Raw genomic sequence first — 24,261 nt, forward strand, 5'->3', positions numbered from 1 at the left:
TTCTCCCTGATGGGACTCAAAGTACACAGCGTTGTGCAGCTTAGTGATCGGGGAGTTGATGTGACCAGTGGGGCTTATGGAGATATGGAGTAGGGAGGGAGAGTTAATCTATGATAATAGTTGCAATATGCCCCCCGTGACGCTTTACCACCCTACACCAAACAGCAACGGAGAGAAAAGGATCATGAACCACAGATGAGATATGACATGGACCACGCAGAGGTAGATAGGGTCAGCCAGAGAAGCACGACGTGTTTAGTTGGATGGAAGTTTTGATGACACTCTAAAGTTTTAGGAATAATAATTTAAAGAAATAATGATTGCACACACACACACACACGCACACACACACAGAAGAGTTATTCACACTTCAGAGGGTGTTGGTTCTCAGAAATGCCTCAGGTCAGATGTCACGTACACAGGAGCCCTGGATCCAAACTTAGACCTCTCTGTTTCTGACCCCCTCCTCTCCCTCGCTATCAACCCTCTATCTCTTCTCACACGATAACACTTTCATGTGACTTTATTTACGCCAGTTTTTTTCCTCCACAGTCTGTGTTCACAGTGAAGTGCCGCTTCTTCTCCTGTGAAGGCTAACAAGGTTATTTCCACACTTTTCATTATTAGTAATAACAGAGCAATCACGCAGGTATCGATCAGGGCAGCAGCACTTTATGAAAGCCATCCAGTGCTCGCAGTGCGAGTGTACATGAGGGCGGCCTGGGAACTTTCATTTAATCATCTGCGAGTGAAGCTTCCCAGTGAGATAGAGAAAGCGAGAGAGGAGTCAGTACGCAGAAATCACAAGGTCCAGACGGCATCTAAGTAACATCACTGTTGTTTCTGAAATGACTGAGGTGTGCTCCTGTCTCCGTCTGGAGGCCTCACAGGTTCAAGAAGGATCAAACGATTCATCAAGCCATTTCAAAACTTGAAACCTGAGTAATGACATGTGATACCAACGGTTCTACTTCACATCTATTCTAGCTCCTTTTTTAAACGGACAGTTCTTGTTAAAGAGCAGCCACATGAACAGGAAATGTACTTTCAAAATTCCCCACCAGATATACAAATAGTGACTTGACTATTAGACAACCCTAACAGTCTTAAATAGAAGAAGGGGGAAGTTTCATATAATACAGGGAAGGTAACGAAGGCAGAACATTTATTTGACAAAGGGAAGATAGATGTATGCCTTCCCTATCTCTTTGTCTCATCCATATGACCATGTTTTTGTTTGAAAACGCATCAACTCAAAAGCCACTAAAACAAAGTTTGGAAATGCTGTTGGCCATAATAAATATGGACGGGGATAAAATCTGAAACGGCGCCAAAATGTTCTCATGGACAGAGATTGTTTTAGTTGGTTTTTAGTCAAATGACAACGCAGCAGTATGGATGAAGCCTTTATCTCTACTGTTTCACAGTGGCAGCTCAGGATGCAATCGTCACATCGAAAGATGAAAAAAGTTTGGAGGTATGTCAGTACTTCTTTCCTCTTTGATATACCTTTGTTTGATCCCAGCTTTCTGTTCTCCCTCTCTAATCCCTCACCACTACCACCCCCGATCGGCACAAGGGTTCACCTCCCCCTCAGCTCTGTGACACCTGTATTGTAGATATGCAGAGAAAAAGTCTCTTCAATCAGCGTCCAAGAAATAACCACCCCGGAAGATGATTAATTTGGTTTGCCGCCTGATCAGATTTAATCGGGCGTGTATTATGCTAATCTGATATAACAGACTGTAATCCTATCCACAGCTCTAATCCCACTGTCAACTGGCCTAATCCTTTTCTGCATGTGATTATCTCCTCTGGACTTGGCACTACCACAAGCAGGATGCTGCCACTCTCTTTCTCTCTCATGCTTACTGCAGCTTAAAGCCTCGTATTCCTTGCAGATGCAGGGAGACCAGTTAAGAATGAAACTGGTGTGTTTATATTGAGCAATAAAGCAGGAAAAAAAAACATCAAGAGGAATTACTGTCTTCTTTCCGACTCAAAATAAACAAAATGTACTGAATTCTAGACATTGGAAGTTTCTTACTGAGCTTAATTTACTCCCATTGTAGTTTTCAATCAATAAATAGTTTGAATCTAATTTAAATTACATTTAATGAGGAAAACCAACATCCTACCAATCAGCCCCAAATCCAATTCATGAATTCATAATTTTGAACTTGTCATACTGTAATTAATCCAGAAATACATGGGTCAAAGAGAAGGAATATTCATGTACTGATGTTTTTCAAAAATATGTGATTGAGATAAATTATAATTGCATTGAGGAAAGCAATAAAAGCCAGCCTAATGCTACTAATTCTGATGATAAATAATCTAATAAGTATGAGAATGTATCTGGTGCCAGTTTAAGACATGTAGAGGCTGCAGTGTCGAGCAGCGTCAACAGAGCAGTGGAATTTGCATCTCAAACAAACAAAACTTATCAGGGCTGAGTGGAGTTCCGTTGGTGCCACTGTTTCAGGTCAAATTCAAGGACACATGATGGATCCTGACCTGCCAGGTTTGATGTGTTTACATTCACTTCTCAGACTTACAGCTCAATGTCATGTGACAAAACATTATGCAACGATAAGGTTGATGTTCGTGGAGATTCGTGATAAAAGTTTTCCCCTGGCCTACAAAGAGCATTTATAGGAATGCTGAATCAGATAAAAAAGGTGAAAGTAATTAAGACCAATGCCGTGTCTTCGACAGGCCCAGGGGCGGTGATTTTGAGAAGGAATGCACTTTAGAAAAAAAAAAACCAAAAAAACAAGATGGACAGAAAGAGCAATTTTGCCTCAAATTCCTGTGCCTTTCAGTAACGCAACCAGAGGCGTCTTCTTCTCCTGCTCCCGTGGCACGAACTCTTCAACATTTTGGCATCAACAGAGATGAGGGGCAGGGTAAACGGATGGTTCTAACAGCTGGCGAGAGGGAGGGGCGGTGTGAAAAGGTGTTGAGCGAGTTGAGTCTAAGTGAGTGGCTGTGCCCTCAAGCTCCTCTCTCACTTGTCTAATGGAGGATAATGGCTGAGCTGACTGACGACTGGATATGTGACTTTGCATGTGAGGGGTAATGAGAAAGCCGATAAGAGAGAGAAAGAAATAGCAAGTTAGAGAAAAGGATGGATAGAGATAATCAGGAGAAGCCAGTTTAGTTATGAGGCTGAAGCTACATTTAGATTACACAAATCTATTTCACCCCTTAACGTCTAGTTTTCTGCATTTCTAATGTCCTATACATTTTCATGAATTCAAATCACAGTTTTAATACTAATTACAGTTTGCGTTTAATGTATTCACACTGACGACTTATATTTTTATACCGTAGTTTTTGTCAGTAGTGGTAAATTCCATCATTCTCATGCCGACCAATTCACAAGGGATTCACATGAAAATGATGCATGCATGTAATCCATCATGTCACAGCACAGACTCATCTATTAAAACCTTTTGGGTCTCCACCTGAATATATAATAAAGCTGTGTGGGTTAAAACAATGTTTTGCTGGACATGGGTTAAAAGTCCTGAGGATAGAAATATATTGTCATATTTATGTCTGCGAGACTGAAAGATTACAATCATAACTCTTTGCTCTGATTAGTATATTCAATAAGGGTTTGGAAGTCTACACATTTAATCAAATAAACACATGTATCCAATAAACTCCTGCGTGGTTGTAAATCCTCTAATAAGTGTCATACCAACACACCAGTAGACATTTATGCGACAGCAAACAGATGCATGTCATCTGAGTTTGAAATCGTCATCACTGCGACTTTGCATTTTACGATCTTGGATTTGAATTGTCAATATTTTTTATTTATTTAACATTGAAGCAATAATAACCCTCAGGCTATGTGAGGTTTTATGGTATGGCTGTACGTCAAAGAGACAGACGGAGAGACAGAGAGGCGAGAGAAGTAATCATTGTATCAGTGGTGTTATAAAAGGGGACCAGTGTGATGGAGGGACAGGGGCGGCTGACACTGAGAAGAAGAGACAGGCTGTTGTCGCTGATCTTCCGTCACATAAGCTCAAAGACAAAATGCACAGCCGCCCTGATCTGACAAGGATGCACACACCACGAAATGAGCAGGCCACAGACTTACTCTGTGTGTCTGTAAGTGTGTGTGTGTGTCTTTGTGTGTAGGCTAGGATTAGTCTGGTCCAAACACAAATCCCTCCAGCATTTAAGTGAGAAAGCAGAAAGAATGGACACATGGACACCAGGAGACAGAGATGTGAAAGGGCCTGGTTACTAACATCATGAAAGCCTCCATAATGTGACTCAGCTCTTATCAATTGAAACCTGCTCATTTTAATCAGCTACAGTAAAGACGGAGCACAGCCGAACAGAAGACAGGGCAGAGGCCCATGTGGATCCAGTAAACAGTGTCTGAGTTATAGCCTTGCTGCGGTGCCCTGAGTGGAGATTAGCACAGTGCTACTGAAACCAAACCTTTTTTCGATCAAAGATGCTTCTGAGTCTTATTTTGACATTATAACACACTGTCCTATTTCCTTTTTTCCTGTTTTCTTTTGGGCTAGAAATTGTTGGTGAGAAGCCAGCGAAGCAAGAAGTGTGAGGATCACACGTCTACGAGAGGCTTTGGATTCCACGCGTCCATCTGTGGCTGCTATGCAGATAAACACTGCATTTTTGTGTCTGCATGTGGTGCACTATTATTTAGACAACATTCAAAGAGGGTTTGATCTGTTTCTGTCAAATATCCTGGACATTTTAAGGAATCAGCTAATTTCCTCTTAGGTTTATTCACCAGCATGTTTAATGAGTTTAATAAGATAAAAATAATTCTGAGCTAAATTAAACAATTCAAACAAACTAAATTCTGCTATTTATTTTTCTCTGGCCTTTAGCACTTTGTCACTGGCCACACAAATGACAACTGTTCCCTGCACGTGGCAATGTGCAGTGTGTCTGCAGTGTGTGACAGCAGTGTCGAATACACATTAGCCTTCTGAACTCATAACCATATGTTTACACACAGAGAGAGCATGACATGTTGATTTTACTGCCCAGAGATTCGCCGGACAATTTGTTTGAAATCATAAAAAACACTGTAGACTAGCAACACGGCTAATATTTACCCCACATGTCTGTCTGGCCGGCCACCATTGACTGTGTGTGTCTGTTAGTCTTTATCTATGTGTGTGTGTGTGTTTAATCTGACTGTTCCATCGAAGCACCGAATATATACAGACTGTCAAAATATGGACAGCGAAATAAGAGGAAAGACAGATAGAGACAGACAGAGAGGGACGGAGAGAGTTAGAGACAGAGAGAGATAAATAAGAGGTATTCACCCGCCCTCTGCTCTGCAGGAATGTAATCTTGGCTCTGAACAGTGTAATAACACAAAGTAACTCGCTGAAACAGCACCACGAACACAGATATAACACACACACAGACACACACACTTACATGTGCACGCGTTCACACTTGGTCTCTTATTTTCTTCCAGAATTCAGACATGATGACAGTGGGTGTGTCGTGCTGGCAGGTGGACAAAGTACAAAGACTATGCCGTGACTATAACTATGTGTGTGTGTTCACACTTTTACTCGCCCATGCTAGACCATTATTAGCCCTTTCGTTTATGACATGAACGGCAGTGTTGGGGGTAAATAAGGACACGCTGCTGCTGCTGCTGGGTTCACACAAAGCCATGGTTGATGTCACTCAGAGCAGCCTCATAAAACTCACGCAGCGTGGGTTTATTTGCATGTGTGTGCATGTGTACGGGTCTATAAGAGTGTAATGTGAACCATCCTGTCCAGGGATAGGTGTGGCCTGAACACACCGAGCGGGAAATCAAGTAGAGGGAGCTACCAAAATGGGAGGAGAATGAAAACAAGCGACGGACGAAAGGCGAAGGAGTGGAGGAGAAGTGGACTAGAATAGGCTTGCATGAGATGATTAGTTGGATGGCACAGCATTGGAAATAAGTTGGCCGTTTTCCTGTTTGGGAGTGGCGGAGCTTACAGTTCATTCACTGTAGAGTAACCTATATTATGTCAGACTTATTCTACTATAAACCAATAAGGCATGCATCGGCTCACTTGTTTCAGCAACCTGAGCTGACAATCATGCTCCAATCTGTGCTTTAGTAAAGGACGTACAGAATTGAACTTAAATAGGTTACTTCCTGAACACATCATGAACATTTTAAACTCTTAATGCTCTTAAAGGAGTACATGTTGCATCAAACTTTTCCACCTGTCTCATCATTGATTACGTCCGCCTTATACTACATCAGATCTGATTATTATGCTTTAAAAATACACATCTCTAATCGGCACGTTGTTCCTTAGGTGTCCACTTAGCAGTAAACTATTAATATATAAAGTTTTAAAGCTGACATTAAATCAGGGAGCCCAGCCAGACATTATTCTTCTCCAAATATTTGCCCAAATAAACACACACACACACACACACAAGTTAGTATTAACTTCTGTGGCCTAGATGAAAATTTAGCTTTGACTGATTGTCCTGCTTGAGGCTTATATCATCCACATCTGATCACTGCCAAGAACATCTTCCCATGAAAAATTGCAATTTAACTGTTACTGCTGTTTCTGGTGCATATTCCCTGCTGTAATTCCCTCAGCATGGACTCCACAAGTGTGGTTTAGTCCAGGACATGTTTTTTGTGTGTGTGTGCCATGTGAAAAGGAGGCCAGAAAGAGAGAGAGTGACTGTTTGGGAAATGACTGGGTTTGGGTGTGACCTGCTCAGCTATGCACTGGTGATCATGTGAGACCTGTTCTAATTATACACTTCTCAAGAAGAAGGTCGATCCACTCTCATGGGCACGGAGTGTGTGCACATATATCCGAGGGGGGTACATTAGTGTGTGTGTGGGTGCAGGGGGTGCAGGACGAATCACAGGGAGCGATGTGGATTCATGTCACGCAACTAAATCGAGATTGTGTCCCGTTTAAACCACTCAACCTGTGCGAGAGTCAAGTAGAACAAATGACAAATTTTTTCAGTGAATGTGTTTGTGGGTTTATGTAAGAGGAAATCGTTGGGGTGTCTCTGCATTTACTTTTTTTGGTCTCATCTGCTGGTGTGTGCTAAAAATGAATCAACAGCCTTTGTTTCTGATTTCCTCCATTCTCCCTTTCTTTCTCTATTGCTCTCTCTCGCTAGCTGTTTTTTCCACTGTGGGTTTTAGAGACCCGCTCTGTTTTTCATTACCAGTGGAAAAAATGGGGCAGTTGGTTAAAAAAAGTATCACCCATCTCCATTAATACATACGTCCTTGTGGAAAATGAGTTCAAACTGCTAAAATAGGCCCCTTGGTTCCCTCAAATAGTTCCATGTATCTGCCAAGTACTCCTTTCCACTGGCTGACCTTGACCTCGGCGTGAATGACAATTTATACACATGTTCACATATCCAGATCCTTCCGCCTGTAGATAAACTAAACAGCTTTATCAGCGACCTGTCAGGTCCAGATAGTCAGGAGGTGTGGTATGTATTTGTGTGGTATGTACATGAGGATTTCAGCTTCTTACATCTTGGGTCTAACTTTTGTAGTTTTTAAACATTTAACAAACCCAATACATTTCTGAGATCTCGGCAAAACCGCAACGTCTCTTCAACGAAGCATCGGGTCGCAACACAGGTTGTAGACAAGTCAACAGTTTAGCAAGTTTATCTAATTCTTTACGAGTACGGCTAAAGAAACGTTTTGCAATAATCACTCTTACAATAAGAAAATTGTGTTCACGCATCTAAATGTCATTCATTGTACTGAAGTATGATATGTCGCACCTACCATAGTAAGTATGTAAGTATTCTTTTTTTAAAGCCAATATGATCATGTGACTGCTTGTGTTTCTTGCCCTGTCTGGCTTCTGTTTAGCAAAGTTGCCACAGTCTCAGTTTTTCCAATTAATTGAAGAGATCTATGGAGATTAGACAGAATGGTGGTTGCAGTTCCTAACGATAGGAGTAAATATTATGTAATTCAGCTTTTGCAAATTTTGACACACAAACGCAGAGTTGTTGCCACATTGTGAGGAAACTTGGGACGACTTCAGCTTGGGCCTGACAATGTTCCTCTGTCCACATCTGGCTATAAATGCTGTTCTCTGAGTCGACTCACACACGCTGTCCTCATCATAACCCTGCCCTGTTCACAAACTGCCAATGACCACGAGTCATCAATGTCTGGAGGGGCAGAATACAAACAGAGGTAAGAAAAAAAAAAAAGTGTGTGTGTCAAGGCTGGAAACTTTGGGTTGAGGTCCGCCCATCTCTGGAGATGAGTGTTCTGATAAAAAGACAGATTGTGAAAGAGGAAGAATGAGAGAGCGAGAGCGAGAGAGCGAGAGAGGAGAGAGAGAGAGAGAGAGAGAGATGTTTGCTTTCCTACCGCCAAATGGAAAAGTACTGCATATGGTGCCGCAAATCTGCCCCCATCTTTGCTCGAAAACGCACACATGCATATAGAGATACCCCCCCACCCCAACTGCCCCTAGGCCTCTGTACAGGAAGTGGTTTGACTGAGTGAAAGCTGCATGATGACGCTATCGCCTTGTTCCACGCTCGCTTCTGAGACACGGTGTGCTCAGGGCACTCGCATAAGTTTGTACATGTTACAGATTAATCACTTGTGTTTTCCTATTCAAAAGCTGGCACATGGCAGAGGGGCTGGGCTGATGTTGTAAATTCGTACCACTGTGTTTATGTGCAGTGTAATCAGTCGGCAATACGAATGACTCCTGTTTGAAATGAGTGCAGTAACACCAGCCAAAATACTTCAGTCTGTCCGTTTAAATTCCTCAGTGCTGTGTTGGAAATGCCTGACTTCTGCTTCCTGAATCTGAACTGCTGAACACCCCTTCACCCCCACCCTTGATCACATGTTCTAGTCACCTGACCAGAAATGGGCAGGACCAAGCAGAGCACATGCTGAGGCCAGATGGTGCACTAGCTTATCATGTAGACTATAAACTGCTATTTCTAGTTTGCAACCCTATATATCCTTAAACTGCCTGTCAGTCTAAATGTGCTCAGTCTCACAGACTCTTATCTGTGGCCTGTTTGAACTCTGACTGTCAGACTTCCCGTGCACCACCCTCCACTTCCTTACCTTGAGTGAGTCGAAGCAAGCAATGACCCGTCCGTTGTCCACCTGACAGCTCTTGGCGGGATGAGCGAACTTGCACTCCTGGTCAGAGCGTGAGCACGTGCCCCTCTGGAACTCCCTACATACTTCCAGTGTCAGCCACTTTGTGTCACGGATATGTGCCATGTTCATTGCCATGGCAACACGCTGGCAAAATGTATTCTGAGAGGAGATCGGTTAAAGCGTGAATAAAGTACCTCTAGTGTTTTAATCCACAACTTTAAGGTCTTTTTTTTGTTGACTTGTGGGTGCAGTTAAAGTCTGTGATACTTGTGTGTCAAGTTGAAATGAAACATTCAAAAAAAAAAAGTTCCTATTGATTGAGACAGCTCCTTGTCCAAAGTGAAATGTTACAGCACAATGTTTCGCTGGGGATGTTAATGGATCATTTTCCTTATTAGACAACCACTGACGAAGTGATTATATCCAGGAGACGACTTGGTCTAACAATTAAGTTGCCAGTCTCAGCTTGACTTTCCTCTCTCACTGTTTATTGCTGGCTGAACAGTCTCATCTACACCGTTCACAAGCCGAGGCGGCAAGCAGACGGACAGGCCAAAGCGAGAGCCCTCAGGTTTGGCGCAGTGATGCAGGCAACAAAGGTGATATTCTGGGTGTAGCCTGATACAGGAAGGTTAAGGACACTGAGGACCAAGTGGAGGCTTACAGGGTCAAAGGCGAAGGTTAAAGGCAAGGTGTGTGAGATGCTGCGTGGGCCTGGTGGTGTGTCGAGCTGCTGTGGTAAGGCTGGTCAGCTGGTGGAGAGCAGTTGGGGAGCTGGGCCGTTGTTTAAGGAGAGTTGAGGATGGGGCCCTGCTGCGAGGAGTGGATGGTGATGATGGTGAGAGGACGAGCGGGTCGGAGCGTAGGCTGCGAGGAGGGTGTGGTTGTCGTCCTTGCACTTGTGTTTCTGTGGCAGCAAGCGTGCAAGGCGGGGGGGAGGGAGCTGGGTGGTGCTTCAGCTGTAGAAGCAGGTCAAAGCTGCAGCAGACATCAGGGAAGGCACTTCCTCTGGGGAGAGAGAGATAGAAAGGAGGGACAAGCAGAAAGAGAGATTAGTCTGATAATACATGAACAAAGAAAACTTCCAGGTTTGTTTTCTCTCTCGTTTATATTTCGTAGGAGGTTCTGACCTGCAGCATTTTTAAAGTCATTCCACTGCTAAGTTATGCAGCTGTGGGAATGAAGAATATGTAAAAATGTCAGATATGCAGGGGTGTCAGCAAAGACAAATAATACTTTCACCCTCCCTGCGCTCTAAACACACATGGTGTGCATACACACTCATCACGCCACACTCATACACACCACACACTCTCCCTCATACACACATAGAAAATGCACAAAGCAGCCATTCACAACTTTCCACCTCTTCTGCTCGATGCAGGAAAAATCCGATCAAAGCCTGTATCACTTACATTCGAATACAGCAAAGCCGGCCATCGCAAGTGTGCTTAGAGGTGAAAGAAAGGAAGAGTGAAAGCAATGGGGAAGTCGAGGCAGGGCATGAGGGAGAAGAGGTTAGTCATTTCCCTTCTCGCACAGTGGTGTGAGGACCAATGAGAGCTAGCAGAGTTGCTGCAACATTCTGGGCTGAGCGCCAGGTGAGAGCAGGGGGAGGAGGCTGACCTGCCTGCTACTGGAGAAAGAGACACACAGACTCAACTAATAACTGTTCAGTATTTCTATGACATGAACATATGATGGGTTTCTTTCAAACAAACAACCTTTCGCAAAAGATCCTGGATCACATTATTCTTTATTTCATGGGCCATCATGGCAGCTATCCAGTGATGATCTCACACAGATGTTAACTTGCGTGCTGTGATAATAACATAGTATAATATAATTTCACTTTCATATTTTCCCGTCTATTACATGCAGAAGAGATTACGGGTTGTTTTCTTTTTTATTCCGAACTTTGTATTGCTGCCAGCGGCTACTATTTTTGGTGAATCCATTGTACAGGGTTTGCTGGGGGAATCTTAATTATTTGGGTCCCGGGGGCCCATTCTGCTCTTATCGCACAGGCAGGGTAACTCACCACACCCTGCGTAGAGAAATCGCCTTTCCCAGACCAGCATGTGCACCTTCAGCAATGCTATGAACCGTTGCTAACTTTACAGCACTGCAACACGCTATATCAGAGCCGTGCAGCAGCACAGCCCTGGTCATGATGACCCAGCAACATGGATACATGTTTGAGAGACAAACAGAGCGAAGAAGGAAACTGCTTGGCTTCACCTTGGATGGCCCCTTCGATAGCAAATATAGCGCTGCTGCTACAAACGACCTTTGAATTGCTTGCATAAACGTAACAGAAATTCTACAACTGCCCTACCCACAGCATACACACACCCAGGCACACACATGAAAAACACAAACACAGCAAATTATCTTCCATATAAATTATGTAATAATAATACAAACAGCAAAGATTCAATATTTTCAAACGACAGATTAGAATATTTTATAAAAACATTAATAAGTGAATTCTTAGACAGTTTAATGCTTAACAACATTTCTTACTAAAAGCGATTGGACCAAGTTGGAACACAAACCCCCAGTCTAATGTGCACCAAGCCATTTTTATGTTTACATTGCTTCAGGGGGATCTATTCCCATGAACTCAGTCATTCATCATGATGTTTATTGCTGTGAAAATGCCAAGTCAGCCAAGTCTTATCTTACTGCGTAACCCTGTAAGCCCTCAGACCTGTTCTAAACATCATATAATGTTGACTCTGCTTGAATTTATTACTGCAGCTAAGTCTGACAGGGTGAAAAATATGACTTGCAATAAGGTCAATTCAGGTAAGCGACAACTGTTTCTGAACTCATAAGTTAAATGAGAGAATGTTATGTCTTGACATGGGTAAAGCTAGCGACCGCTGCGTTCAGCCTGGCTGCTTAATATGTTTCTGTGTTTTCTATTCGAGTCAGAGGAGCAGATATCTGTGAGAGAGAACGTAGCTAGGCAGTGCCAGAGTGATAATGAGGACTCATCATGATCCATCATGTCTGGACATGGACATCCTTCCCCTATTGATTTCTTCATGTCTATGGTCTTTCTTGTCAGTGTACCACTCCCTCTATCTAATCCCACTTTAACTGTCAGTGCTCTTTGTCTCCAAGGCATCCATTTCAAATAGACGATTGTTAAATATGATCTACTTCTCTCTTCTTACCACTGTTTTAACCAGCAGACACTTGACTTCATCTGTCTTCCTTTTCTTTCCAACCCCTCCACTCCGTCCGTGCTTCTGTCTTTTTTGCCCTCAATGTGACTGTCTGGCTTGCGTTCAGCAGCACTCCCTCGGACTTCAAGGTCTTGCAAGCTGGTGCAAGGTCAAACACAATGGAGGAAGGGAAGATGGCGAGCGAGCGAGCCCGCGAGGTTTCTATCACTCTATCGGACACGTGGTAGAAACATATTGCTGCAGGAAGGGAAGTATATCTTCAGTATCAGCACAACACCATCAGCTCACAGTCATGTGACACCAGCATATGCTTCAGTGGCACAGACAAGCAAAAGCAAGCCTTCCCCTTCTTTTCTTTTCTCTTGGTAATGAGTCACAAAACAATTCAGTACTCAACGAAGTGAAGACGCTGTCGAAATCCACCCGTCACCTCCACCAAAAGCCCAAACTATGCATAAAACCTGCAAGTGATTTGCATGGTGGGCTGTGATGGATGGTGCTGTGACATTATGAGGTTTTCTCGAACACAGTGAGGTGTTTTGTTAAGAAGGCATGTCTCAACTGAGTGAAAAGTTAGAGCAATCTAAGGGACATGCTAATCTGGTCTTGAAGTTGTCATTGTGACTAACTGCTAGAAAGAGGGTGTGGTCCACAGTTATGATAAGACTTCCTGAGAAACAACTGAATTACACATTATTTGATGAGTTTGGCAATGCTTGACACCACAGGTCATGAGTTACCAGAGGCGCTATTCTGCATGGTCGAGCAAGAAACAATACACTGACTACAATAACTGACGCAGTTTGAGAGGAGACAAAGCTGAAGCACAGATAAAGATATTATTCTCTGTATATATTACAAAACTATATTTTCTAAATGCTATGGCAACCTAACCAACAAACCCATAGCTTCTAGCCTGAGCTTCTATTTTCGGCTTTGACTGCAGAGAAGGAGGCGTTCTTCTCTTTTGGTTTGCTGCCGTTCAGTAAAAGGAGTGGTTTCAGCATATTGACAGAAGTGTAGTCAGGGTGACAGTGTGCTGAGACAGGTCAAAACAGCGGAGGACGCTGGAGGAAATGCAACACCCAAGGTCTCACTGCTGCTGCTGCTCCTGCTGCTGTTCCATGCGCTCAGGATACAGCAGGTCAATATTGCCCTCACTGACCTTTATGCACACACATACACGGGTGCATATATGGACACGTGAGCTTGTTCTCCTCGCTGTCTCTTGATCTCTCTTATACTGACACACACACATACAGAAACCGAAGCCTGCTACTCTATCCACCCTAGCTCTTCAACACCTTTCATATGGTTGAGCCCAGTGAGGTCTGTAGGCAAGTTATAGAGTTAGGGCAACAGTACATTGCATTAAATAGAAATGATGAATGTAACAATTGATATTTGAGTTTGGTTTTGTTATGAATAAAGGTTGTTGATGAAACGCAGCTCACATGAACAGCTGTGATCCAGCACAACATTAGAGTAATCTCCACCATGGTTATCATCCGGCCTGGTGTTAACATATCTCAACTAGTAGTTTGACTTACTTGTTTGTCATCAGATTAAGTAACGCATTTCTGAAAGTGAGTCTTAGCCAAGGAACACACAACCAACAATGGCTATTGATTCCTCTGAGAGCGAACCACTGGAGACAATGTGATCTCTTGTTTAGCATACATGGACAGAGCTATGCACGCACACGCACACGCACACACACACACACACACACACACACACACACACACACACACACACACACGCACACGCAAGACACACAAATGCAAACCTATACAAAACCTCTATGTGTCCTGACACTGAGTATTCTTAAGCCGTGGTGAATATCTGCCTGTGTGCAACACTGCATCTTTGTGTGTGTGTATGTGTGTGTAAGGATGTGATGCAGTCAACAGACAGTGGGGGATAATGGCTGGACTACGGTTTAATGAGTGCCTCATTGGCTCAAATTTATGTCGCCTATGTCAATGTGCTGAGACATGTTTTCTACATATACAAACAGGTGACAAATTTCAGAAAAATCCAAGAGCGGAGAAAGCATAACAAATGAACAACTGATGCATGCTCATACAATGTGAATTGTATAACCTCACCAGGCACCAGATCTCAAACTAATTGAACACCCGTGGGAGACTTTTTGGGATGAGGGATATTCGATGAGGTAATATCTTACAAAGGAATGATGTTCATCCCTCCATTTGGTATAAAGATTGTGAAATCTATGCCATTCTGAAATTAAGCCATTTGAGCAGATACTGATGGATTACCACCCTACTGAGAGGCTGTTTTTTATCCATGTATTTGCATCCATCCGAATATATACACAGGTATGGCTTAATCTAATTGTTATCCCAAAGACAAATATGAATAAAAAAAACACATCAGAGCAGTTTTGAGTGATTAAGAACAAAGAACTGAATTTCTTCAATTTTTTTGCGTGCACCACTGTGTCTAAACACCATTCTCACAGGGTGAACACAGAATCTACATTTAGTTTATCAGTATATTTTATCTTCTTCTTTTATTATCACTGAGGCAATCGTTTTCATAGAGGGCAGATGTTGCTAATGCATGTAGCATACCCTCATTCACTGACTTAGATCCACATAGATCCACTGCAGTAACAACGATAGAAACAATGGCTTGATAGGGAGGTACTTTTAAAAGAGAATGTGAGTCAGATAATATTGGGCCTAGAAGGTGTTATTAAATGTTGTAGGCCTCTCCTTCAGGGATGGAGATGCTGCGGCTGTGAGCAGTAGCCGATGCAGCTATAGGGGGGTAGAAAAACAAGGACAAGGCCTGTGTTGACACGTGTACCTTTGGACAGAACAATCGAGAAATAACTCCACACTTATTACTGCCTGCACAAACAGCAGCTTCACATGCTGCTTGTCCTGCTTTTGACCATGACTGTGTAGTTCAGACACAGACCAACACTGACTGTGTACTCTCTGTACTGCAATGTCTGAAAACAGAAACCTGAAAATTACTTATTGCTTGATAATAAATAATATTAACTGAAATGTATGATGGCAGGTTTAGGACTCAATTAAATTAAATCACTGGTGTAATAAATAACTGTCTCTCCCACAGTTGTGGAAGCTAATTCATTTTAGCTTAGTGGAAGTGGAAGGTGTCTTACTCAGCCAAAGCTGTGTCAAACTGTTGCTCGCAAGGGTTGAAATGTGGTCATAACACAGTAGGAACATACAGAGATGCCCTTGTGTAATAAAGGCTTAAACTGTCAGCGAAGATTCAATCATGCATATAATCCTGTCTGTAGGGCAGATCCTAAATCATAGGCAACACACATTTAAGGAGAGCAATTTGCACCTCAATTTAAACGCATATGCAATCAAAGACATAAAGAGTAATGTGATATTTGACATTTCTACCTACTACATATACATTGACATCAACATCATGTTTCTCAGGCTTCTGCAAGACAGAAATCAGCAGTCTACCTGCAGCGGTGCTGCCACGGGGATTTTTGGGTCTCAACAATGCAATCTGCCACACATCTGTCTGTGCTGCGCATGCTTGCACGTCTGCACATACTTGTGTGTGAGCTACCGTCTGAGCCACCCTGAATCTCAGTAAGTCACAACAACAACATTCCTCATCATCGCCCCAACCACGGACACACCACCAAAAGGAAACACACAGAGAGGCGAGGGGAGGAGGGCAGAGGTGGAGAGGAGAGGGACAAAGAGAGGAGACGAGGGAGTCCAGGCTGGAGTTTATAGCTCTGAAGGTCCCCTAGCTCTTATACCACTTTTATACCATCTGTATTTCACCAGACACATGTCGGGCTATAATTCATTTTTGGGCTCTAATAAAGAATAAAATTCTTGCAAAAAAAACTTGTCTGACGAATAGCCAGATATAATCGCGCATATGAAAACGCTTAAGGTCCATTTATGTTAGTATGATCCGCACAGACAAATTCCACTTCTGAAAAGAAGGGGAAAACGTTACAGGGTAATCTCACATAATCTCCCAAAACCTTTATAAATTAAGAAGCTACTTACTTTTACTCCAGTTTAGACATCGACAAGTAAAATCCCTCCATTTACTGGGTCTACTTCTCCTTGTCTCTCTTTCTCTCTCGTTCTTGCCCCTCTTTCCTTCTCTCTTCAACTTTCTTCCTTCTTCCTCTCTCTCAGTTAACTCCCCCCTCTGACAGACGCATGCAAACACTCACTTAGTCACACACACACACACAGAGACACACATACACACACACACACACACACACACACACACTCCCACAGACAGAGTCACCCTCTCACACACTCTCTCCTCCCGCGACCCGGAATACTTGGCAAGATTCTACTGTACTGAAATACTGTGCTCACCATATAAGGTAGCAGCGGCTTCACATGTCACACATAATTTACATGCAGCGGGGCGGGAGTTTGCCTTACACAGCAAACACACGCAGAAACACACAGGCACACATGCGAAACCATGCTTCCCCCTTTGGGCTGACGCAGCAAGGGAGGGAAGAGGTAAGAGAGAAACAGATTTTACCATTCTCCTTGTTAACCAAGCCCTGCAGGATAACTCCCAACATGTCCAATGTTGAGTCAGATGGAGGGAATGAAAGCTGAGTGGGCGATCTATTGATCTTCTCCACTGCTTCCTGGAACAACCACGGCCCTCAAAACATACACACACACACACACACAGAGCAAATTTTCTTGCTAACTAGCGCTACCCTGAGGAAGTAGCTATTGTGTGACTGTCTGCTTTGAGCAAAGAATGTGTGTGTGTGTCTGTGTGTATACGTGCACGTGTGTGTGCCTGCCTATATCTATTAAAAAAAGCCACAGCAAATAGATGTTAACCCTGTGGCTCACATACTGAATGTGCATACACAGCAGACAGTAAGGCAAACAATCCCCATATCTCCACCTATGCTCCACTGCACAGGCGCCTACTTTGGAAAAGTGAAGACTGCAGCACACACAGGAGGAAAGATCTAGATAAACCAATGAGACAAGGAGGAGGGTTATGAACCGAGATCTTACCTCTCACATAGCTCTCCAGTTTGTGTGTGTGTGCTTCCGCGTGTCGATTGGCTCTGTGTGTTTATGCGTGTGTTCAGACAGGCCGCGACAGCAGACCCCCAGGCACCGGCTGGACCATTCTCAGGCAGGCAGAGTGCAGCAAGGCAGAGCGACTGGCAGAAGAGAGGCAAGCGAGTGAGCGAGTGAATCAGCAGCGAATGAGTGGAGGAGCTGTGCAGAGCCGAGCACCAGAGTGAGAGAGAGAGAGGGAGAGAGAGAGAGAGGGAGAGGAGGAGTGGTTGTCTGTGTAATTGTATGTGTGTGTGTGTGTGTGTGTGTGCGTTGCAGCACTGGCAGTGTGCGCTAGTGTCTCCCCTCCCCTGCCTCTTGAAGTGGCTGAGCTGGGCTGAGCTGTACTGAGACGGGCTGGTCTGTGTCTCTACTGACTCGCCAGCCTCTGGATCGTCTGTCTGCTGCCCGATGAAAGTGCTGCTCACTGGGCGGCAGTAGCAACAGCTGTGGAGGAGGAGGAGGAAGACGAGGAGGAGGAGGAGAGAGCCCTGACTGCACTGGGCATACAGATCCTGCAGTCCACTCTCCCTCCCGCTCTTCCTCACTGAAGGCAAGCCACGCCCCCCCAAAACAACACCAGGAAGTGCTGGCTCAGTTACAGCAACACTGCCCTTGCCTTTCCAGTGAGGCCGGGGAAGGAGGGAGGGACAAGGGAGGAAGGAAAGATTAAGGTAAACACAGTAAGAAGATGAAGAAGGAGAAATGAAGGGAAATTAGTTACAGGATAAACATAAGAGCAAAGGAAAGCCATGCGCAGTAGAAAAAAGGCCTCAGAAGTAAATGTCGTGATAGTGATGTTGATTATGAGACAAGAAAGAGAGAGGCAGAATCAAGATAAACAAGGATCTTAATAAAGTATGAGGATAAACAATTATTAAGAATTACTGGAAATATTTAAAGGATTACAGCGAGTTTGAGTGAACACATTAACTCACTCTTCTATTCAGAACCATGAGACACCTCAGCTCAGCCTCACACTCACAGCCCACAATATAAAAACAGGAGCCAGTGAACTGCACTGAACCAAACTGGACTCTGTTAGTACACGGTAATTCATTCAGAGTAACAGAGTGTCTAAATACTCCGGAAACGACTTTTCACAAAGATGCAGACGTGTGTAGTTTGGTTGCAGGTCAGCAGCCCATTATGAAAAAGGCTAACCCAAGGCAACACTGAAGTAGCTGCTACTGCCAACTCTCCTGTTTTGTTATTGACTCGAGGCTTCTGCCACCACAACCCCAGCATCCAGAGGAAAGCCAGAGAGGCTAAAGAGAGACTCCAAGAATTTGATTTCGACCTGATGCTGCAATATCCGGTAGCCATGGAGATATAGTGGCCTTGGCATCTGCAGGAACCTTAACAGATTTTTGAGCTGAACGCGGAGTTGTCTGACTGTGTATTGTCTTTAACTCACTTAATCACATTGCAATGTTTTTCAAATTATAAAGAGATAAACATACTGCAGCTGAATCCACTTGGTCTGTAAAAACACCTGCACCTATAATGTTGTATGGCAATATATCAGCCTGGTCATAGGGCAATTAAAGAACCCTTTCTTTGGTTTATTTGGATTATACATATACAATACGGAGGAAAAATATCACAATGTATTTCCTTTGTAAATCTGTCACACCTCAGCTGTCGTTCTGTTCCACCCCTTCCCTCCCTCTCTCTTTGGACCAGTTTCTACTGCTGGACGACTGTTTAATACAAAGCCGGTGATAAGTCATCTCTAATTTTCACAGCAGGCCTTTAATCCCTGGGTGACAATCTGTGGTAGAGCCCGAGCTGCAGTGCTAACCCTTTACCTAGCCAATGTTCTGGTGAAATGTGCCAGCACACTCAGTGAGATCAAAAAAACATGGTGAATACGTCTGACAAAAGGAAAAGGTCATGGTAGTAATTTGATGAGTTGATCAAATTTAGTCAGATAGTGACATTATTACTTGTGTTCTGTTAGTCATATTATTACTAATGGAAGGAGATCTATTTTAAATCATGCAAAAAGCCCTGCAAGAACACGTATGTCTTTTGGATTGACTAATCCAATTGACTGCTGATCAATGGAAGCAGCAGGTCATTCTAACCTCCAATTGGAATTTTCTTTGACCCACTATGTAAAAAAACAAGATGACTGATATTGTTGTGACTCAACAGGAGACATATTAGTAAACCATCCAAAGATCTGGGCTCTCTGTGAGACTCTTGACATTGACGTGGAATTTCCCCTCTTCCCTTCTTCTGGAGCAGCTGAGTGTACGCCAGTGCTTCTGCTCCTCTCTGCGTCTTTCCTTTTCTCCTCTGCGCCGCTATAGTCCAGATTTTCCTATTCATTATGATTCTCAATACACTATCTCTGAGTCTTTTCATCACTTTCTCTCATTTATGACTACAACTTAATTCCCCTAAACTTCTCGCTTGGAGAGAACCACAACCACTTCTCTATTTGTCAGAACCCAAAGGGCCGTATTCCCCTCGTCCAATTAGAGGTGCGGGTGCTGAGCCAAGCTTTGCAGCAACCAGATGGTTTGCTCATTTGGCTCATCAAGTAATACTATCAGGTTTCATTCTGCGTTTAATCTTGTCAAATGTAGGGCAGGAGCATATTTCTCCTTTTCTGCTCAGTGACATCAGCCATATATTTCAACATCAATCTCATATCTTGTATCTCACAGATAAGGGCACTGGTGTGACTGTTGTTTTTCGTCAGAGCTAGAGCTGCTCAAGTTTGTGCAAAGAGCAACAGGAATCAACACACTGAGGTTGAGCAAACTCTCCACACACATACTCTTAACCAACCGACAACAGGAAGAGGTGCGTGTGTGTGTGTGTGTGTGTGTGTGTGTGTGTGTGTGTGTGTGTGTGTGTTTTTAGGTAAAGGGGAATTCCACCAATTGTGCACGTTGAGATCAGTGCACTAGTTAGTAGGAGTACTACTGAGCCTGTTAAAACAGAAATCAGTTGCACAATGCCTTCTGTGGCTCAGGAGATAAATAGCCGTCATAATGTCACTGTCAAATCGCATTATGGTAATTGTAGGATTGTTTTATTATCTGAAATAATGAGCCAAATAAAAATGTAGGAATCTCAGAATATTCTAGAAACCCCTGCAAACTTTCTCTGTAATCTTAATCTATCACATTAAACCTTGACCGATATAATCTCCCTTTTCCCTCAATCGAACCATCAAACCTTTCACCTTCGTCCACCCTTATTTTCTCTCGCTCCTCCCTGATGAACGCAACTTTCCACCTTAAGCTTCCCTATCATCTCAACGCTCTGCTATTTCCCAGCCTTCTGTAAATGACACTGGCTGGCTGATGTGAACTCTCACTCCACTGAGGAAATGTCCCAGAGCTTTTGTGTGCCAAACCCTGACAGCTCATCTATCACTAAGGCCGCAAATACACATTACACTCCCATTACAGACCGTCACTGCAATAACTGTAACAGTACAGAGTTGCAGAAAGGCCCACAACAGGGAGCTGCATTCAATGTCAGCCATTGAGCTATACAGTTTACTTTGGAGGATGCAAACGACTTCTGCTCAGGTTTTATATGTTCCTTCCAGATAAATATTGATCGTATAAATATGCTACACATGACTAAAAATATACATGAAAGTGGGACAAGTTGTAAATGTTTGCATGCTGACAAATGCCCCTATTCTAGAATGAATTTGCAGTCATGTGCCCCTGCTGATTACTTTGTGGTTTTCTCTTAACTTCTTTCCACTTTGACGCAGTGAGGGGAAGCAGGTGCAATTCAAGCTGTCAGGTTTGAAATACAGAGGAGGAAATAGCACACTGTCTTGTCCCCATCTGACACCACTGTGCGTGTGAGCGAGTGTGTGTGTGTGTGTGTGTGTGTGTGTGAGAGTGTGAGTGTGAGTGAGCACCATTCAAGCTTGAAGCTTATCTTGGAGATAAATTGAAAATGAATGGAAGCACCCTTTGCAAAAAGCTCTTTCACTTGAGCTTTCAGCCACATTAACCTGCAGTTATAATGCTGTAAAGACGAAACTCTCTTTACGTCTCAAAAGTCATGTTACAGAGCAACATGTGTTCTTTGTTCTTACAGAAAACTTCCCCCATTAAAAAGTACACACTTAAGTGGAAACACTGAATAACATCAGACTATGGCGTCATTTTAAGTTATCTACAGGTATTATTGCTATCGAGAGGGATTTCACAGAGAGAGCTTACCTGTGTGTCTGTCTCTGGCTGATGTGACACTGGGAGAGACGAAGCCAATTCGACACAGGTCATGCTGATGCAATGCATTGTGGGATGAACTAACATTTTCATTTCTCTCTTCCTCTTCTTCTCTCACTCTCTCATAATAGCACCTTCTGCTTGGCAACGGCCATACGACAAATGTGGTCAGGTTTGCAGTGAACAATCACTGCGCAACATCAAGTCTCCATGACAACCACTCCTTATCTCATTTGCATCTTCTGCTTGCATTATCTACTGATACCAAATATGGTCACCTTGTTATTACCCCGCCTCTCTCTGAATACCCTTTTTATAACTTCCTCTTTCACTCCATTTTCAAAAAGGTGTGTATTCACATTGTGTATAATGTATGTGTGTGCAGCCTTACAGCCTGTGAGTGTGTGAAAGAGGAAGTCCCTGTGACATTAGAGCAGTTTTGAGCCTGAGAGATAAGCAGACAAACAGCTCTGTAAATCAGGAAGTGGGGTGTCGTAAAGGCTGCAGTTGAGACTTTGAAAATAAAGGGAACTTGTAGTATGTTATCACAATCCCCACAGTGGCGACATCGTCAGAGGATTTCACTTACCCCCTCAGCTCTTCTTCATTGAAGTTTGTACAGGAATCTCGCCCCCACCTCTTCCTCCCCCAAGGTCTGTGTCTATCAAACTATCACTGGAATGTTGAACCAGGCCCCTGGAGCCCCCACACACACACACACACACACACACACACACACACACACACACACACACACACACACACACACACACACACACACACACACACACACACACACACACACACACACACACACACACACACACACACACACACACACACACACACACAGCAACACTCAGCAGCACTCAGCACCTGTCCGCAGCTGCCAGCACAGAGAAAGAGACACAGTCAATCACAATGGACAGCATAGCAAAGGGGAAAGAGCAGCGAAGAGCTGGAGACAGACAACAAGCGTTCTGTCAGCAGAAAAACATACAGAGCAGGTTGCACATTATCTGCAACACATCACATCATTTCCTAATGTAATATATCATTATTAAATTATTATGGCATTTTGGCATATTTCCCATAAATGAATAAGGTCTAGACAAGTTACAGCCTCTGTATCATGCCAGTGTCCTATCACACAATACAAATACACAAATCCAGACAGGAGGTTTTCAGGGCAAAGATGTAGTTGATAATTTGACAATTTCATAAATCAATATTTTGGTGCAACCAAAATTAAAAGAGGTTAAATTGTTTTTTCCAGACTATTTGGTGATCTTTCAATTACATTACACATTTGGTAGACATCTTTGTGGCTTGTACCATAAAGTGATCTCTTTTTGTACAATGAAGCAGTGTTTCCCTCTACGCAGTCCTAATATAAATCTGAGACGTAGCCATATGATTAAAAATATCTAAAGAAATAGCGGATACTTAAACCCCTTCAGGTCTCACAAAATCCTTGAGTAAAAACAAGAGAACATAGTGTGTTGTTTGTTTACAGTAATTATACTATCACTAAAGTTTACCTTTTAATGTTTTGTGATGTTAAAATGGTAAACATCACAGAATCCTTAATGTTATTCATGTTACTTTTACCTTTACGCAGAAAACAAGAGATGCAATCTCCCATCTCAAGCTTCCCTGAAATATCATCTCACCATCTGACACTTTAACTTACGCAGGAAGCGTCTGGAACTTCTGAGGAAGCATCAGGGCCCCTGAGGACCAGCCGGCCTCCCCTCCTCTGACTGCAGGGCTGCTGGGACTCAGAGGATTGGAAGTCAATGAAACCAGGACTAATTTAGCCTCCACTGCTCCATGAGCTGCCAGGAATCAGAGTGAGACTCCTTCCCTTTTTAGGTCTCCCTGGACGCTGCAGTCGGCAAGTGGCACCAATGCATTCCTAGCTATGCTAAGGAGCTGGAAAGAGGTGACAGTTAAGAATCGTTATTAGGAAGCGTCATTTTAATCATCATCTTGGTCTAAATGTCATTACCATGCACTATAGTAACTATTTAAATATTTCAACAAAGCACCTAACAATTGAAATTACTCCCACTGGGAGTTTATCAAGTTTGCCTCTTTGGAAACACACATATTTACAGCACTTTCAGTAGATATGTGGACAGCTTAGTCTTGTAACGGATTTAGACGTGACTATCCATTGTCCACTGTTACAACAGCTCGCCATAAAATCACACCAGTAATTAGGTGAGAAGAGAGGACTAATCAGAGAGTCTATACTTACACGACCCAATCATCCAGGCCCTGACACGATGTCATGTAATCTTCAATATCCTCGGCTGCACTGTAACCAGATGCTGCCGGTCGAGAAGGGTTTCTTCCCCCCATTGATCTGGCTGATTCTCATTTGACAGAGAACGAGGGAGAGCAGACACTTATTTTACATTTTAGAGATACACAGTATATAAGTTTTACAAAGATTTTCTTACTTACACTGACTAAATATAAACAGGCAGTGCTTTTGCTTGAAGACAGACAGATCAAAACAGCAAATTAAAGTATGAAAAGTTGAAATGTGCCACTTTTTAAAAACT

At 43.2% G+C, this 24,261-nt stretch overlaps 1 protein-coding gene across 36 annotated transcripts in view; it reads right to left on the minus strand.

The window, feature by feature from the left end:
* LOC118118316 (muscleblind-like protein 1) overlaps positions 1-23,594 on the minus strand; it is a 39,989-nt gene extending 16,395 nt beyond the window's left edge. For 27 of the 36 annotated variants that reach the window (XR_004697907.2, XR_004697906.2, XR_004697905.2 and 24 more), the window contains exons 1-2: positions 16,422-16,692; positions 9,134-10,180 (exon numbers count right to left, since the gene is read on the minus strand). Coding sequence is in view for 32 of the 36 variants with exons in the window: in XM_035171443.2 (XP_035027334.1) it covers positions 9,134-9,307 (174 nt within the window). In the remaining 4 variants the exon portion in view is untranslated. The other 9 variants (XM_035171445.2, XM_035171412.2, XM_035171414.2 and 6 more) reach the window with 8 other exon arrangements.
* Between the last annotated feature and the right edge of the window lie 667 nt (positions 23,595-24,261).

Source organism: Hippoglossus stenolepis, chromosome 11 (genome assembly GCF_022539355.2).
Source record: "Hippoglossus stenolepis isolate QCI-W04-F060 chromosome 11, HSTE1.2, whole genome shotgun sequence".
Classification (NCBI taxonomy): Eukaryota; Metazoa; Chordata; class Actinopteri; order Pleuronectiformes; family Pleuronectidae; genus Hippoglossus; species Hippoglossus stenolepis.